The sequence below is a fragment of the Stegodyphus dumicola genome, chromosome 4 (genome assembly GCF_044657685.1).
Source record: "Stegodyphus dumicola isolate Sdum_Otavi_A_Nest chromosome 4, ASM4465768v1".
Lineage (NCBI taxonomy): Eukaryota > Metazoa > Arthropoda > Arachnida > Araneae > Eresidae > Stegodyphus > Stegodyphus dumicola.
In genome coordinates, this window is record NC_140771.1 from 215,279,574 (window position 1) to 215,298,897 (window position 19,324).

At 31.1% G+C, this 19,324-nt stretch overlaps 1 protein-coding gene across 1 annotated transcript in view; it reads right to left on the reverse strand.

Moving 5' to 3' along the window:
- Positions 1–19,324, reverse strand: part of LOC118196489 (uncharacterized) — a 65,364-nt gene that overhangs the window by 23,450 nt on the left and 22,590 nt on the right. The window contains exons 5-8 of the mRNA XM_035367953.2: positions 18,143–18,338; positions 9,682–9,997; positions 2,552–2,734; positions 2,141–2,241 (exon numbers count right to left, since the gene is read on the reverse strand). Of these exons, the coding sequence (XP_035223844.2) occupies positions 2,141–2,241; positions 2,552–2,734; positions 9,682–9,997; positions 18,143–18,338 (796 nt within the window). The remainder of the gene's footprint in view (positions 1–2,140; positions 2,242–2,551; positions 2,735–9,681; positions 9,998–18,142; positions 18,339–19,324) is intronic.

A 19,324-nucleotide genomic window follows, 5' to 3' on the forward strand; every position in this document is an offset into this window, starting at 1 on the left:
TAGATGAGATAAGAAAGCCTGGACAGAAAATAAGCTAGTAGCGCCATCTGTTGATGAAACCAGAACTAAAACATAATTTCTTTAAAGGCCGAAGGCAAAGATGGATTGGAATTACGATCGTTAACTAGAACAGAAAGATTTTTTTTTTTAAATGTGAAATGCCTCTAGAAAATCCAGTTCTCCAATGGAAGATGTTTTTTGAATAATTTTGGCAGCAGAAAAATTGAAAGTGTGATTTTCGGACCAACAATGTTGGGCAACAGATTCCTTTTCAGCTGTACATTCAAATTTAAAGAATAATACTTAGCCCTATAGATATCATACCTTCTCATATGGAACTTTAAAAGGCATTCAGAAAAAAAAAAAAAAAAAAAAAAAAAGATTCACTAGCTTAAATACATAGTACAGTGTAAACCTCAAAGCAGAAAAATTACCTTAACATATTAAGAAATAATAATTAATTGTGCAAAATTCACTAGTAAATAAATGATGAATATTTTCTTGCAGCTGTAATGTGACAACATACAGTTTGCATATTTTCTTGCAGAGTCAGAGAGGAATGTGAGGAAAGAAGTGCTCTTTGCTCATAGTGGCGCTAGGCAGAAAGAAAGATGACATGAAAATATGACATTATTCTCATTTTGAATAAAAAAAATCATAATTTGGTGTATTAACTACAGATTAACACAGTCAATAAGAATTTTATACAAAATGGTTAAAAAATCTTTTTTTTTTTTCTGAATTCTGACTTTATATGCATGTGGCATATGCATCACACATGCACAGACAACATTTCATTTTATCTACTCCAATATTCTACCACACAACTTGCTGCATGACTGATATAAAATTTTGGCATTACAGAATAGTGTAAAATAGCAATGGAGAATACTGGACTTTAGTGATAAAGGAGCGTTGATTTAATACCTGCTTGTACCTAATTGCAGTATATCATTTGCGTGAACAGCTGAAATGTCTTTCACAGTACAGCTTTCTCAACACGAAGTACAATACACTGCAGTAAAGACTAACATATAGGACCAAAAGATGTGCAGGAATTTAAATCAAGCAATCGGGTATTATTGGTGACATGGGCATTCTGCACACTTCAAAAAAAAAAAAAAAAAGTTAACTAAACTGTGGCCCAAGAAATACTTTCTGCCATGCTCCCCACAATGTCAAAAGAGCACAACAAACCATACTGTACATTTGGATTGTAATCCCCCATTACAACTATCGCACATGCCAGACATACAATTATCCCTATAAATATTATAGGATCATTGATGACACAGTTTACATTCTTCAGTACTTGCACAGCCTCGTTTGAGTGGTCCTCTCAAGGTGAGAGGATTTTTCTCACTGCAGGTGTAGGTTATCCATATACTTGTAGAGAAAAACATCTATAGGTTGGATAGCCATTACCATGAATAGCTCTGCAGTAAAATATTGAACTGTGCTGACAAAGGATTGCCATCAAACATAGGCCAATAATCTGAATTATTAATGACTACAACTGATAAATAAATAAAATAAATTCTCTCTAAGAAACCTAGATGGTCCTCAGCAATAAAAGTTGTCTTTAGGAAGTGCAAATGATGCCATCTGATAAAGCTGAATCAACTTATATCCACCTCATACTTCTTGTTAAAACACATAATGCATTCATTTTCAATTAAAGAAATTCAATAGCAATTAAGGAAAAAAAGTTATACTTGTATCATTTACAAGGCAAATGAGTTTTCCAGTTTCTGGAAAATACGGCTTAAATATATAATATTTTAAATATATATATATATAGTATGATGCACCTATTTGACACTAAAATCTCATTTCAGCCAAATTAATTTAAGAATTTAAACAACAAGTAGTCAATCATATATTTTCGGAGCCATATCTGTAATATTTCAACTAGGATTACATAAACATCGATGATGATAATTCATAGTATTCTCTTGCATTAATTTATTATCATGCAATGCAGCAATAAAAATCCAATTCTTCATAGTTATCTGATCTGTTTATTTGAAAAATCTATACAAAACTGTCAGATATGCAATAATATTTTGTTATAAAAATCTGAAGTTTCATAAATTAGTCACACAAAGAAGGGACACATAGTTAATTATAAACAAATTACCTGATGCACTGGAGTACGCTGCTTCCTTAATGTTTTTTCTCGAACTCGAGCCAGTGGTTCTCGAACTGAAATAACATTGTAAGGAACTTCACTGCGGTCACCTATAAAAGTAAAAAAAAAAAAAAAAAATTACAAATTAATTTTTATAGATGTAAGACCTCAATAATGTACAAATCTAAAATACTTTACAACAGTATATTTATTTTCCCAGTCAAAATTAAAAAGTATTAATACACACAAACAGGAGTAAAATTAAATCTAATTTAAAGTAACAACTATCTAAAATATTAGTGCTATATTAGGAAGACAATTAATATTATTACATTTTAAAACCAAGAATGCCTTTTCCATTTATCTGATGAAGCATTACTTATTTTACAAATAAATATATTTTCATGAGCAATAAATTACCCGCTATATTGTTTTCTTCAACTTGATCAACTGCTGACATTGTTGGTGGATTATGTAACAATGGAGGTGTCATATAAGGAATGTCTGAAGAAGGTACAGCACCAGCAACTGCGAGACTTGCAGAAGGACTACTAGTACTTCCTTCTCTGGAAGGTTCACTAGGATTTCCAATTTGTATTCGAACTAAAACGTAAAATTTTCATCAAAAATTCAGTATAAAATTCTATTCTATAAAAAAGTGTTTGTCTTTCTGCCATGTCACCCCCTCCCAAAAAAAAAATAAAAAAAATAAAAAAATAAAAATAAATAAATAAATAAATAAAGCAGTTTTAAGCAGGAGGTGTTAAAGTTTTTAAAGCAGGAGGCATGTACAATAAATAAAATTCTTTTAATTCAGTATTTCAGTTTTAAGTTTTCAAACCAAATTAAAAATTAAACTCCATGCCTGAAGATTTTTAATATACATAAAATAGATTTAATTCCATATCTAATAAACAGACAAACCAGTTAACCATGTCTAACAAAAGGACAAACTAGTTCGTTATTTAAGGCTAAAAGCTTTAATTGAAACAACTGAAAAATGTAAAATACAATGAGCATATCTCTCATTTTTTATTAATAGCCTATGTATTTTATTAATTTTACCATAATATTATAAAACAAAGTATATTAAAAAAGTGTTTAATGCAAACATATCTTTAAAACAGAGTTACACATTCTGAATGTTTTTAATTTTTATTAATGTATCATTTTTTTATTTAATTTGCATAAATGTACAACTGTTTTAATGTTTTCATGTAAATTTGCTACTGCCCCAAAAAGCATGTAACACACTCTAATGTAAAGGAATAGAGAAATGGGACGAAATATAAAAAAATAAAATTTTAGTTTTTACTTTTCTTCACATTAATGATCATATAACTAGGATAATCATAATCTACAGACTATCCTGTTTTTGCAATTATAACATACTTCAGGGGTTTTGATAGTGAATTAGCAGCCAATAAGTCCACTGGAAGACTTTAATCTAGTATTAAAATATGTTTTAATAAAATAATTCCATAGATGAGAACAAACAAATTCTATTTCCCCCCTTAACAATAGTTTCTTACACAATTTAAATAACTAAAGCTTTGCACAAAAATACATTAATGGAATGTAATAGAATAAGTATGAAGCCTACCAGAAAGATGTGTTCGATGATGTTATCTCAAGTTACAAACATATTGTTATGAAATGTACAGCCGCAGTGAGATATCTTTCCCGCAAACCACTTTTAGGGTGTCCATAAAATGGCAAAGGAAGGCAGGGTTGCCACATTTGGCGAGAAATCGTCATTTTGCGACATTTGGAGACAAAACTGGCAATATGCCAGGGACGGATGGAGAACTTTCTGGAATGAATTCTTACTGGTTTAGCCCAGAATGTTCTCGAACACAAGACGAAAGCTATATAAACCCTGCTGGTTCGCAGTCAGGGAGTGCCTCGAGTTAGCCATGCGGAGTCAATCGAGTTGACAGCCAAGCAGCAAGTGCCGAGTGGGTCGTTGAGTGCACCGAAGGAGTCTCTTAGTGTATTGCGGTTAGTGCATCGTCGAGAGAGCATGCTGAGTTCCGGGAACGACTGAACCGAAAAGTCGGGAGCTGTGGTCTGTGTGTCATCGAGTGCATTGCGAGTTGTAGCGTGGAGAGTCTCAAGAGTACGTGGAGTTCTGAGAACGACTAAGCAGAGTCAGGAGCTGTACTCTGGTGCTTTGCAGTGAAGCTGTCTCCACCGTTATTGCTTGACAGTGTGAAGGCTGTGTTGCTGATTGTTCCAGCGTGTTTATAGTAGATCTTCGTAGACTGTAAAAGTGTTTTGGAGCTGTCCTGATTGTATTGGCTAACTGGGGATTTGGATTGGATGTTAACTGGGGATGAAAAGTGTGTTTCGATACTCCATCAAGTGCTGTCGTCATTATTCACTCCATATCCACACAAAACCTGTACGAATGTGAAGGAAGAAAATAACGTAACAACTGGTGTCAGAAAAAAAAAAAAAAAAAAAAAACGTAACAACATGCAGATGTTCATTTGAGATATATATGGCTCTCTCTCTTTATCACTGCATTTGTAAACATCTGCTCTCCTAAATTAACTGAAAAGTATCTCATGTTATCATTAAAGATGCAATTGTGTAAGCATGGTTACCAAATATTTTTTTTTTTTTTTTTATTCACACTGTATTTTGTATGAATTCCAACAAAGAAGAAATGCTATAAAAGCATCTCAAAATTTAGTAACAGTTTCGGGTGAAATTTTTCGGGCAGACTGTACAAGAGATGGTTAAAAAAATTTGAAGCAGGTGATTTTGATCTTAATGATAAGCTATAAGCTGGGTGGTCATCTCTGATTGATGATAATATTGTTTGAGACAAGACAGAGCAAAGGGAAAAAAAAATTTTCGACAACATCAGAGACTGCAAAAAGCCTCATTTAGCTCAACAAACCCACTTCAAACCATATTTGGAAACTATGCTATTCCAGATGGATGCCTCATGCATTAAGAAAGAAACATTTGCATGATCAAGTTGTCATATGCTTGCTCATAACAAAAAAAAAAAAAAAAAAAAAAAAAAAAAAAAAAACCCTTTTTGGATTGGATGTTAACTGGGGATGAAAAGTAGATTACATATGAAAACACTGTTAGGAAAACAGCATACTGTGAGCCGGACAACCTGCTCCCTCCATCTCTAACCCGAGTTTGAACTTGGATAAGAGAATGCTATGTCTATGGGCAGATGTCCAAGGACTTTATGAGCTTTTGAAACCTAAAGAAAAAGCTCTGAAAGCTCAATTCAGAGATAAACTGTCAGAAAATGGATGATTTAAACAAAGCAGTCAAAGAAAATAGGTCAGCAATGTTCAAATAGGAAACGCATCATACTCTATCATTATAATGCCAGACTAAATTCTGCTTTGGTGACTCATTAGTTAATCATAATGCTAAGCTGGGAATTCTGCATTCCTCTCTGATTATGACTTGTTTTTCTCCTTGCAAAATTTTTTGAAGGCGAGAAAGTTCAAAACTGAAGCAGTTGTCAGCAAAGCAATACTTGAGTTCTCCGCCACTAAGGATAAAACATTTTTCAAAAACAGTACCTACAAATCACCATTATGCTGGCAAAAGGTCATAAATAATGACAAAAATTAATATTGTGCAATAACTATTATTAAAAATGTAGTATTTTCTTTCCCTTCCCAAATAGACAAAATTTACTTGTAGACCTGAACACAATATCAGCTTTTAGTTGTAATATTATGACTCTCACGAAACAGCTTCAAATGTATGAATTATGAGATTTTGGACATGGAATGGAGTCTGCTATATGAGACGTACTACTTCTGTAGTTATTCTGACATAAACTACAGTGTCATCATAGAATTCATCAAAAACATCTCGCAGAATTCATTACTACTTATCAAGGGAACATAATGGTCCAAAATTAAAAAGTATTTAATGTATGTAACCAGTTTATAAACATTTTGGGCTCTACTCTTATATGTGCCCTAAGATCACCAAATGTGGCAATATGTGTTCTGCGCTGGTTTATGGAGCGATTGCGCGTTGTATGGCTATGTATATCATGTTATTTAATCCCTTTTACTTGAGCTAATTTAACACTGAAAAGTAGGAGTACCATTGATCCCACTGCCGGTGGCAGTACTCATAGTGCTCACTGGAGCCACAATTTCCATCACGACTCGAGAAATGACGCCAGAATGTTGTTAGCTTTTTTGTTAGTGTGTGTGGCTAATACCTACTTACTTAGGGTAAATATTAGGTGGCCCCCTCACTTCTACATAACATAACCCTTTTGACGTTGAATACTCTTTTGCTGGAGTGTTTTAATTGCTCGTTGGTTCGTGTCATGCGTGTTTTGAAATGGCCTATGTTGCAATGAGAGACGTGGTTGCAAGAGGGTCTGGGGGATTATTTTTAGTGGCTGTGCATGATAGAAGTAAGGAAATGCTGATGCAGCGTGGTGGATTGAGACTTTTACAACTCTTTTTTTCAGAGTGGATTGAGCCTTGTACAACTATTATTTCGGATGGCTGGAAATCTTACAAGGATTTAGGAAAAGAAGATTTTGAACATTTATTTGTGAACTATAGTATGAATTTTCTGGATAGTGTGCCTGGCTGTTATATAAGTACGATAGTGATTGCGCGACGGCATGTTAAAGGCGGCATGAAATTGGTATTTGTGTTGTTCGAAAAAGCATTCATTCATGGTAAGTGCATCTTATTTTGTAAAATGTTATGTTCATTGTTTTTTAATATGAATTTCTGCCATTACTACTGTCTTTTTGAATTGTTTGAAATTTATTTTAGTTATTTTAGTTTATTTTGTTGATTAGTGCATAGTGCCTAGATTGTGCAATTTGTAGATGTTTTTTTAAGTTGAAATAGAATGCTGTGTACATGGTATTCTTTGAAATTTATTGTTATGTTAATTTATTAAAGTGTAGTTCATAGATTATTAAAGTTTTGCTGCCTAGATTGTGCAATTCGTAGATGTTTTTTCAAGTTAAAACATATCGCTGCGTAGATGGATTCTTGTCAAATATTTTTTGTTAGAAACTTTACATTTTTGCTACCTAAATTTTTTGTTTTTCTTTCGGATTTTTAGCTTAAATTGTGTGTTTAAAAAGTGGTTTTCGCATGTATGTTTTTGGAGACATTTTAGGCTTAAAGTTCTAAATGAAGACAAAAAATTTAGATAGTAATATGGCACCATGGAGTTTCTCGCCAAAAATGTTTGGCAAGAAATTTGGCGACTTGAGGGGGCATATAAGAGTAGTTCCACATTCTGAAGTATTTTATTTCCTAATGCTGAACAACATCTTTTTAACCAACTATTCATCCTTCAGCACACAATAAATCTTGTTCACAAATATCAAACAGTGAAGCAGTAATTAAAAAGAATACTATAGATGCCACTAAATTACTTCAAACCAGCCAGGATATCACCCTTACAATGGGATATTTCTAAATGAATACAACTACAGTACAAAGTCCGTAATCCAGACATCCATTATCCGGAATGATCTATAATCCGGACCTCAAAGCCACAAACTTTTTTTTGTATGCTTTACGCATGCACGTACATAACACGCCCTATACTTCCACAGTTATATTATAACACCTTGGTTCATTACTCTTATTAGGTATAGTGTGTGCTTTATTTTGTGTGTTAGTACTTGAATAACCCTTATTCTTCATATCTGGCATGCAGATTTTCTCATTAATTTTTAATTTCTCTTTGAATTCAGAAATAGTTTTACACCCATACAAAATAATTTTCTTACTACTCTGATCGGGTATCCCATTGATCACATAATCAAGAATTGTTGAATCATCAACAGAACCGCGACTGGCTATTTCATGCATGGCAATTAAATATTCAGAAAGGGATTCACCAGGTTTTAAGTGTCGTTTAAGTCCAGACATAGTCTAAATGAACTGCATTTTTTTCTACTTAGCAAGATATTACTTGCATAATCAGAACAGCTTGGCTTAATGATTTGTTTCTCTAACCATTCCGGAAATCTGTTAGGGGGAGGGGGGCACAATGAACTGGAAGTTGACCTATCAGTACTATCCTCATCTTCAGGGCAGATGTTTTTATTTTATTCGGCTTATAATTCCTTAATAAGTGTAGTATTTCATCTTGATGTACTTCGTCTTTGATATGATTTAAATCAATTTCCTTGTCATTATAAATATCAGGAATGCACATGAAATAGTTTTCTGGTTGCAATTTTCTCATTTCGACTATGTGTAATGTATGCTTTACCCATGCGCGCATTGAAAGAAATGTTTAATAAAGTAAACAAATAAAAATTAAGCTTTTTTTTTGTAAAATTTGATACCCTTTAGATCATAATTACTTTTTATTTCATAAATTATGGTTTCATATTTTTAATTGTATAATTTCTGCATGCCATCATACCAGATTTAAATTGATGATCTAAAAATCGGAAAAACCCCTAATCCGGAATCGACGAAGTCCCGATGAGTCCAGATTACGGACATTGTACTGTAATTATAAATCCTTGACAAAGAGGTATTAAATGTTCTAATATTTAACCACTGGCATAAAATTGCATCACATGAATATGAAAAGTTAATATTTTAGATGCTAAGTTTTTTTTTTTTTTCTGTCTAGAAAGCTAAAAGTCAAAGCAAATATTAACTGCAAGTGTCTAATATTTTTGTATTAGAAATTTAATATTTTTGTCAACACACTAATTTTACGGATAGTAAACTCCCAATCTGAGCTTTGTAATTGCATGTTAAATTAAAATGAAGTTAATGCTTTACTTGGATTTGAATTCAAATCCACTGTATTACAGTAGACACCACTTAATATAACAGCAGTTAATGTCGCCATTTGGATATTGTTATCAAACTGCTGAAGTACCGTACATTTGTATACATAAACATAGGAAATACATAGCTTACTGAAATCAACAATTCAGTTAATATAATAAAAATATTATAAAATAAATTTTTGAAACTGAAATAAAGTCACCAAATAAGGTCAGAGAAAAATTTAAAATCTGCAATAGAAATATCTCTAAGGGATTAAGTCGGTAAATCATTTTGACAGACTGAAACCGAGAACTTTGATTTCAGTAAACATTTTAAAATTAGACAAAAACACAATCTTAGTTTGACTTCAAATATTTTGATTAAGAATATTGTGATTAATTCTATAGATTCTAAGTGTGATCAGACAAGGGTGGAAAAAAAATCTGTGAAATCTTTTTCACGAAAAATAATTACCCTGAAAATATCTATGCCAAACTAAAGCTGCTTTTTGCAAAAAAGTTATATTAAATAGTTAAATTACAATGCTATTTTTAAAGACATATTTTTTTCATCACATAATGTTATCAAAATAGTTTTGACCAAACGTGATCACATTAAGCACTGCCCATTGTATGTCAAATTATTGTTAAAAACTGATGGAGAGTTAAAGGGTGTCTAACCTTATTACAGAATGTAATGAATATTCTCGGTACATAAATTCAGCAAAATATTTAAAGCTATTAGAAAGAAAAAAATATTTTAAAGTTCTCCAACCTGGACTAGATGCAGCAGAAGTCTGGGAACCTCGGTCTCTCACATGGTCAGCAACTGTATCATACAGACTAACTTCACAATTTGTTGACTGCTGTGCTGAATTATCAACATTTTCAACTTTCTCAATTTTTTTCAATACAACCATACTATTTGATGTTCCAGGCATACTGGCTGCAGGTGGACTTCGAGACTTGGAAATTGATTCTGATACTAGTACACTGTTACCAATTACCTGAGGCACATCATTGACAGTAATTGTAACCGTTACCCCCGAGGCTCCTTCGGAAGCTAATAATGCAGAGCCATTTAAAGGAAACTAAAATGAATAAAAATTGTATAATGTTATAAAGAAACAGGCTTATTTATAATATATTTTCATGCTTAATTGAATAATTTTGATTAATGAATTTGCAAGGCCAAGAAAAATGAAGTTATAAATTGCAAACTAAATCGAAGGATTAACATCTTAGTTGTTTTTCAAAATTATGCTTTATAATCCCCAACTACATAAAAAAAGCAATTTTACTTTTAAAATATGCTTTTTATTAACCTTCCGTTTTTAAGCATAGTTAAAACAGAAAAACTGCGATCTGCATGGAAAGATTCAACTTTTAATATCATTAAAAAATTTAATAATTAAAATATTTGATATAATTTTCCTTTTTAGTTTAATATTCTTGAACTGAATTGAGTAAATATAAATTTATTCTATCACTTTCACAATTCAATTAGTTTGTTTCTAAAAACCCTTTGCAATTCTTAAAAAGTTGAATGGAAACAAAAAAACGAATGCTTGAAAACAACTGCCCCACTACAGAGGCTGTTTGCACATTTTTAAGATGATTTTGCTTTGCTGTGAAAAACAAAAAATCTTCTGCTTTGAATTCTTTTTTAACTGCAACTATATTTTTTAAAGTAAAAATTATCATCTGCTACTTGACAGTTTTGTTTTTAAGCTAAATGTCACTTTTAATATGTATACAAGTTATGACTAAGGAAAGGAAAGCTCTTAATATGTATGCAAGTTAAGACTTTTAAGGAAAGGAAAGCTCTTCACATACATGTCTAAGGCTTATTTGGTAAGAAGCACATCAAAATTTATGAGAACAGGCAAATTTTTCGTCCTCGAAAGTACTAAACATCACTTTGCAACAATAGTACTCTCCAAGGAAAGATAGGTTTTATGGAATGATATATCCAAGTATGGGGAAGAAAATTGTCACTTGTATGCTTCTTACGTTGCTATAAGATCGGATTCAGAGGAAGCTTCCCCCACCGATACATTCTGATTGATAGCTCGAATTATATTGTCAGGGAATCACAGTCAGATAATGCTGAACTCTTCTTTCTTTGTTTTCGATGCTACATTTCTCCATTAAAAATTCCTTCCACACTCTCACGGTGTTTCTAATATTCTCTCTATTTTCAAAAGTGATGATTCAACAGTTTCACCTTTTTTCACTGGTATATGTGAAAATAAATAACTACATAAATAAAATTTTTTAAATAAAAAAAATATCTGAAAGGATTCAGATTTTAAATTACATCCAAATGGGGCGTTTTTCTAACATTTTGTGCATTACATTTATTTATTAAATATCACGTTCTTCACACTAAAACCATAAAATTCAGTTCAACAGCAATATCACAAAATAGTTTTAAAATCAGCATATCTTTAGAATTTCTGATACAGAGACTCACATGCTGGAGATAAAAATGTTTTTTTCTGTACAACATTGCCATTGCTCGCTTTGAAATCCTTGCATTTGTTAATAAAAAATTCGTTAAAGTTTTACAAAATATGAAATCGATAATAAAACAAACTCCAAATTTGGGCTTCATATGCCCATATTTGTAGGAGGATTACGTCATTCAAAATTCGATGGCTCTCTGTAATGTTATTTCATCACAACGCAAAAAAAAAAAAAAAAAAAAAAAAATACATACATTTATGCAGATTTTTCATTATTTAATTTCTTCAAATACAATGCAGGACTCTTAACATTTGGTGGCAAAAGTTTGAAAAGTGAAACAGACATTTATAATGAACCAACGCAAAAACGCAAAACAAAAACAATAGTCCTTCAGGGACAAAGCTTCTTTGGACTAAAAAGAGTCTTTGTTTCTGTTGTCCCTTCATAGCGCATTATACAGTGTATTCCAAACTGAAATGCCACCAAAGGTTATATGAGCTATTTCTTAGTTTTTGAATGAAATATTAATTCCTGTCGTCATTCTTAATAAGACAAGATCCAATATTTTATTTTATTATTTAACGACTTATCATTAATTTAACAATGTATTAAATTTTTATTTATCTCTTTACATTTTAACTTTAATTGTAATATTTTCATTTTTATTTATGTGATTTATATTCTTACCGGCCTTCTAAAGGGCTCTGGCACTTCTAACCTTAGAAATTAAGCTCTGGTTGAAATATTATCTACAGAAAAAATTAATATTTAAATTTTTGCGATTTATTATTCTTCAAACCATTAGAGCAACAATGGCATTATTTAAAAATTTATTAGTACCAATATTTACTCTAATTATGTATTTTCACTACTGGTGAGTCACCGGTAGCCCCCACAGAGCCGTAGCCAAGTGAAGTGCCAGCCAATGATGACTCCCACGTGTTAATTTAAGAGAAATCAATAAGCTAATTTATAAAATGTTGCTTATTATGTGACAGTTTTCTTTGTTTGTGACAGTTTTGGACATAAACATTCACATATCATCAATAATTATTACATAACTATATAGACAGTTTTTTCTTTTGGTTGATTATTGCCTGCTCGTACTTTCTTCACTAGGAATATCTCTATTCAACAACCAGCAATAATCTGCGATCTTTTTTTTATTCCACTCTCCTTGGTACCATATTTCCATGTTTTTTCTATCCTGATGAAATCGTTCACCTTGTTCTTCACTGACTTTTCCTAGGTTTTCTGGAATGTAATCTATGTGTACATGTAAAAAATGTAATTACATACTCATGTTGCATCCGAATAATCTTAATTTTTGTAGCACGTCTTCTACAATAATTTTGTAATCTGGATGTTTCCTGTTCCCTAAAAAATGTTAATTAGCCTGTTTAAAATTCAAACATGCTTCTTTTTCACAATCATTCATCGAAGCTTCAAATTTCGAATCTAACACGAGTTTTCGAATTTGAGATCCAACAAAAATTCCCCTGTAAGTTTAGCATCAGAAATGGAAGGAAATTTGCCACAAATGTATTTAAAGCTATCATTTGCTTTATATAAAGCTTTGACAAACTGTTTCATGATATCTAATTTAATGTAAATATAATATATAAATAATAATTTTGGATTCAACTAGTGGTTTGTGAAGAATATTTTTAAAACCAGGTGATTACACACTCTCAGGAAGGCCAGTTTTATTTTTCCCAGTGATTCTTTTTAATTTGATTATCCCAATCACATAGAAAACATGGAAATTTAGTAAAACCAGATTGTTGTCCAAATAAAATTCCAATTCCCTTCAAGTCACCAGATAAACACCATTGATGTTTGCTATAATCCACCTTGTCTAATAACTTCTTTTGAGAAATCTATAAATAGTCTCCAGTCAGAAGAATTTTGATTAACACCAAAGAAATTCATTATTGCATTGACATAATGCAGAACACAAGCGAGGCTTCTTCCAAAAAATATGGTACCAATTCTTTTTTCATGGTGTTTATACCATGAAAAGTGTGTTTGTGATAGTGGTAAATTTTTAGCTTTAAGGCATGAACCAAGTTCGGCACACAGAGCTTCCTCTTCTTCAGTTACTTGCAAATCTGAATAAATTTCTGTATCACATATATTTTGCATATTAACTTGAGGATGAGAAACAGAAAGATTTACGTTTTGACCTATAGGTCTTATTGCTGAAGGTAGATTTGATATACAAAACCTCCTTTATTTTTTGCATTATAACCAGCAACCTATGTCAAACAAAAATAACAATCATTATAATGATTCTTTTGTTCTCTCCACACCATTGGAATTGTAAAAGGCATTAAATTTTTCTTACTTTTATTCTAAAGGCGGAAAGCTTTAACACAAGTTCGACGCACTTGATGCATAGATTTCAACCTGCAGCAGAACTTGTCAGTAGTCAACTCGCGAACGACATTTTTACAACTATGTGCATGACGCATGTTGTAATTAATCATTCATTAACTTTTAATGAATCATTAATTGTAATCAATTTTGTTACATTTAAAATCCATATACATATAAAACTGAATAATTAAAAATATATATATCACTAAATCTACTATTATATGAAGAAAGCAAGTATTACTACTGATCATAGAAATCAATCACTACTAATCATAGAAAAAAATAATCAGAATCCATAAATCATATATCTTTATTCTGGATTTGATTTCCGCAGGGAAATAAAATTTAAATAATCAAGAGTAATACATGTAAGTATTAAAAAAATACTTATAATTTACGAATGCAAAGATTTATATGTAGCATGCTTAGCAAGCTTAAGTTCTGATTTTGAGAATGTTTTTTTATAACACAGTTCCTCATTTGCCTGCATGCTTATTTTTTCAATCAAAACTGTTTCTAGAGTTTTAGGACCTAAATTTGGTTGAAATTCTGTCTGATTTTTTTTAACAATAGAAAAAATTCTTTCACAAGCTGCATTTGAATGAGGTATTATTAAGACAGCAAGCATTACAGTATGCAATACTTTGTATTTAATACACCCATTCATATTTTTTAATTTGGCAATTTCTCCCCATGCTATATCAATACGCAAATCTACAATTTCTCTCAAATCATCTACTTGATACATGGAAAATTCAATTTTCACTTGATTAAGATATTTTCCATCAATAATGGATGGAAAAGTATTTGATCAAGTAAAGAACAGATGAAAATGAAACTTCAGTCCTCAAGTTGAAGTCAGCAACTTCAGCATGTTTTAGAAATGGATCACTTAGTGGAAATTTATCTATTATATATGAACATGCAGTTACAAAAAAAGATCACACAGAATTGAAAAATGATTTTACTTCACTTTCATTCAACTTGGCATTTTTAAAATACAGTACAAAGTCCGTAATCCGGACTCGTCGGGACTTCGGCGATTCCGGATTAAGGTTTTTTTTTTTTTTTTTTTTCGGATTTAAATCTGGTACGATGGCATGCATAAATTATAAAATTGAAAATATGAAACCGTAATTTATGAAATAAAGAGCAATTATGATCTAAAGGGTATCAAAATTTACGAAAAAAGTCTTAATATTTATTTGTTTACTTTATTAAACATTTCTTTCAATGTAAGTTGTTTAAGCTGTTTCATTTTTTGTGCTAAATGCGCATGCGTAAACATTAAACTCGCATGCGTAACATTAAACGCGTACCAAAAAAAAAGTCTGCGGCATTGAGGTCTGGATTATAGATCATTCCGGATAATGGACGTCCGGATTACAGACTTTGTACTGTATAGTCTTGTTTCCGCACAAATCACTACATTTTCATTTTCTTTTTGTTTACTATACTTTTCAAATGGGAGAGATGTTAGAGTAAAATCTTTATTTTCTTTAGAAATTACTAAAGAAATCATTTTACGAATCTAACAAATAAATTCATTAAAAGTTCCACAAGTTCTCTTCTCATTTTATGTATGTAAGAAGTTTGTTGTTGCAAATTAATATTTACTATTATAAACAAAGGCAAAGTATTTTTCAAAAATAACAAGTAAAATTTGGTGGTAGGTGATTATAACATTTTTTTAATGTTCTGCAGTTTCTTTCCTTCATTCTCACTGTTATCTGGTTGATCTCCAAAAAAATTTATCACAGCATCCCACTGTTCCAAAATCCTTGTTATAGATTCTAAAAGAGATAACCATCTCGTACTGCAATATTTCAAAATTTTATGAGATTTTGCATTCTGTCCCAAAATTTGTTGAGCAACTTTGAAGCTATGCTTATGTTTTAAACTTTTCTCTAAATAAAAATATATACCTATTAACAACATTTCAATTTCTGAGTCAATTTTTCAGTAGCCTTTTTTGAAGCTATATGCAAGAGGTGGCATGGACAACCTCAGATGATTATACTTGGTTGATGCATTTTGATAAACAATGCTACACCTTTAAACTTTCCAATCATATTAGTAGCATTATCTGACGAAAATGATGGGCAATTTTTCCATTCTAAACCTTCGCTTTTAAAGTTTTCATTTATACAATTGAAAATACCTTCTCCAGTATTATTTGGGTATTATTTGTGCACTTTAAAAAAGAAATCAATGATGTAATTACCACTCCTGTTTCTTTACTGTAATATGTTATAATCAATGGATATACTTTGTTATCAGTACTTAGAGAAAATGATGTATTGCACACCGATTTTATAATATTGGCAATAGTACATTCTGCAAGCGTTTTCACAATAGCGGCAGTTTTGGTATGACCGCAGCTAATTTTTTTTGCTATGGCAGAACCTTGAAACATTGCTTTGAAAAGCTCTTTGGAATGATCCGAAACAGAAAGCGGTAGATTGTGTTTAATTAAAAATCGAACAAAATAGCATTCTGCTTCTATAGGACCCGTTTCTTCATCTTTTGTTAAGAAATCTTTTATTAAGTTATTTCTTTAGAATTTACAGTGCAAAGTTCTATATGCTTTTGAGAAAAACATGCCGTTTACAGTTATCTTTTCCGCCATGTGCAACTGAGAAGTCTTTGTTGCATACACTGCAGTGTGCATGATTCACACAAATTTCAGATGCATTAGTGCACGGAAATTCTGAAGAATGTGACTCTTTAAATTTCTGCTTTGATAATTTTGGATTTTTCGTTCGAGGTCGCATTATTTAAAAAACACTTCCACCTGAAACTCAGTTCACAAGACACACGCTAAGCTCTCTCCGTAATCCAAACAATGGAGCCAAAGGCAAGCTAATCACGCAGCAGAAACAAACCTAGGAGACAGACACAGTAGACAGATGTTGCGGGGTAACTATTGACAAGTCATTAACGGTTGGAGTTACTGATCTATGATTGGCTATTCTTCAAAACCAGCAATGCACTCAACACGTGATATATGATGACACGAGTATTCAGCCAATCATCGGATGAATTAGTTGGTTTCGTTTTGCGTACCAGTTCTCCTACTCTGTTTCTGTAACATTCGTAATTTTTCCATAGTTTTTGTAACTCGTAGTTTTTCACGAATTTCCATAGAAAACTACGGAGAATGCGTAGTAGTTGTAGTCTCTGTTGATGCAGAGCCCACGGCTTGTCTTGATCGTCTATTTTAATTCCAAAATATGCAAAGTATGCATTTTAAATAAAATCTGTGACAGTTTTGTTTTACTGATGCATAGTTTCCACAAATATAACAGTATATATCGGCATCATTCATACATTTACGAGAAGCTATACTTCATGAAATATTAGTTAAAAGCATTGGAAATAACTACTTGAAACGATTAATTTAAGGATAAGAAAAAAATGACAATTTAAAAGAGTCATGTGACTAAACCATTCTAAACAAAGTGCTGCCATCTATTAGAAAGAAAACTGCAAATGCATATTTTCCATATAAATCATTCTGTTGTGAAACTGATTAGTAGTATCTTACAAACATTAAAAACAAATCTCTTCATTTGATGTACGAGGTACAGATGGCATTGGATGTCATTTAAGTAGGAAGAGAAAAAGGATTTTTCCCTTTCGACCTCGTGACGTGAACCGATTAAGATGTGTAATAACTTCAGGGGACAGAAAAATTTCCTGAAAATTGTTAAATGATGTATATATTTTAGTATTGTATTATTTTGTAGTGTAGATATATAATTAAATAAATCAACTTATTCGGGTTTTTATCTAGTTTTTCTGGATTGCTCGGTATCTCGGATGATTGAAGGAAGTTTTTTTATTTTAATTGATGAGGCTATGTTTAAGTAATAACACATTAAATAAAAAAAAATTTAAAAACCCTTATGTGATCGGGAAAAAATATTTATATTTCTGAAATCAGTATCAAAAATATTTTTAGAAACAATGCAGAATATAGAAATATCAAAAACCATGCTGACCAGTGTCATTAATAAAAAAATTAACTTGATACTGTTTTTGTGCACTGTCTTAACATTGCTTCTTATAACAAATCTATAAAATATGAATATGAAAACTTTTATTTCATCTGATACCTAACCAATCAAACAATTCTTTGCTCTAAAAAACTGCATATCTTTTTATTAAATGGAAAAAACAGACAATCAACTTTGTAGACAGCCATCAAAATAAGTAAAAAGATGAGTGGTATAAGATAATTATTACAAGATGTATACTTTAATGTACATAAAACATGAAATAAATCGCAAATTTTAAAATTAAGCATTGCTATATTATTAGCTTTGCCCTTTAACAGAACATAACAGGAATATTTTTACCATGTATAGCTATTATAATATATTTACCACTTTAGAGGGGTCACTTCCGGGTGGTTTAGGAGCAAGTGCTTTGTTATGGCTTTTAACTTTCACACGCTCAGTAGTTGTACCCATGGTGTTACACTGACCATTATCAGAAATAGCCGAGTGATTACTAATTATAGAATTGGTGGTAGAATTTGGAATTTCTGGCAAAGCTCTGTCTTTAACTGTCCACGAGTTCCTATTACAAATATATAAAACATTTATAACATATAATTTTTCCAAAAACAGTTTTAAAAAAATAGATAAATCAAAAGCAGCAAATAATTTATATTTACAGTTGGCAGTATGATTCTACAGAATATTCTGCAAGCAATTTTAAATATATAATACATAAAATACAAAAATTATTCTTATAATTAAATAACTAGCTTTTTCAACATTTAAACTTTGAAAATAGTTTATAAAACAGTGGGAGGGTATCTGGGCAAAAGTAAATTCTTTAAAACTAATACAAATATTTAGCACACTCCATTTCAAAGATTTAGAATAAAATATTTCCAGAGTAATTAGTCACAACAAAGTATTCATATATTAAATATCCCTGTGATAGACTTTCAAAAATATATTTATGTTGCATAATTATATTACACACACAGAAACTTAAAAATTGCTCATACAACCAACACATATCATTAAAAAGAATTCAAAACAGTATGAAAGTTACTAGACATAAGTGACTTCAAGTAATCAACAGTTACTGGGTTAACATGAAAATAAGAAGCTATTTTCTATTGCTAAAGTATATTAAAATACAACTAATTAACTATTTTAAACATGTGTATATTTAAGGAATAGAAATAACTCAAATGAAAATGGAAGCTATGAAAATTCCATACATAAAAATTTAAATACTTTAAAGTATCATAGATCATTAAGTAATAAAAAAATTAATGATTTTAATCAGGTAAATAACATAACTGGTTATTCAATTATTTAAAATACTGATTACAATCAAAATTTTGTATGTTCAAAAATATAATACTTTACATTTATATTTATTAATTAGTAAAAAGAAAAGCTCTAGTGTAGAAAAGGGTGCCCTCTAATTTGGTGGCAAATAGCAAATACTGATGCTGATACTGGCTTTCTGGTAACTTGTAATCAATTCGGTTTTCCCATTGAAATGGATGACTTTTTTTGGGGGGGGGGATTATGTGCCAATGT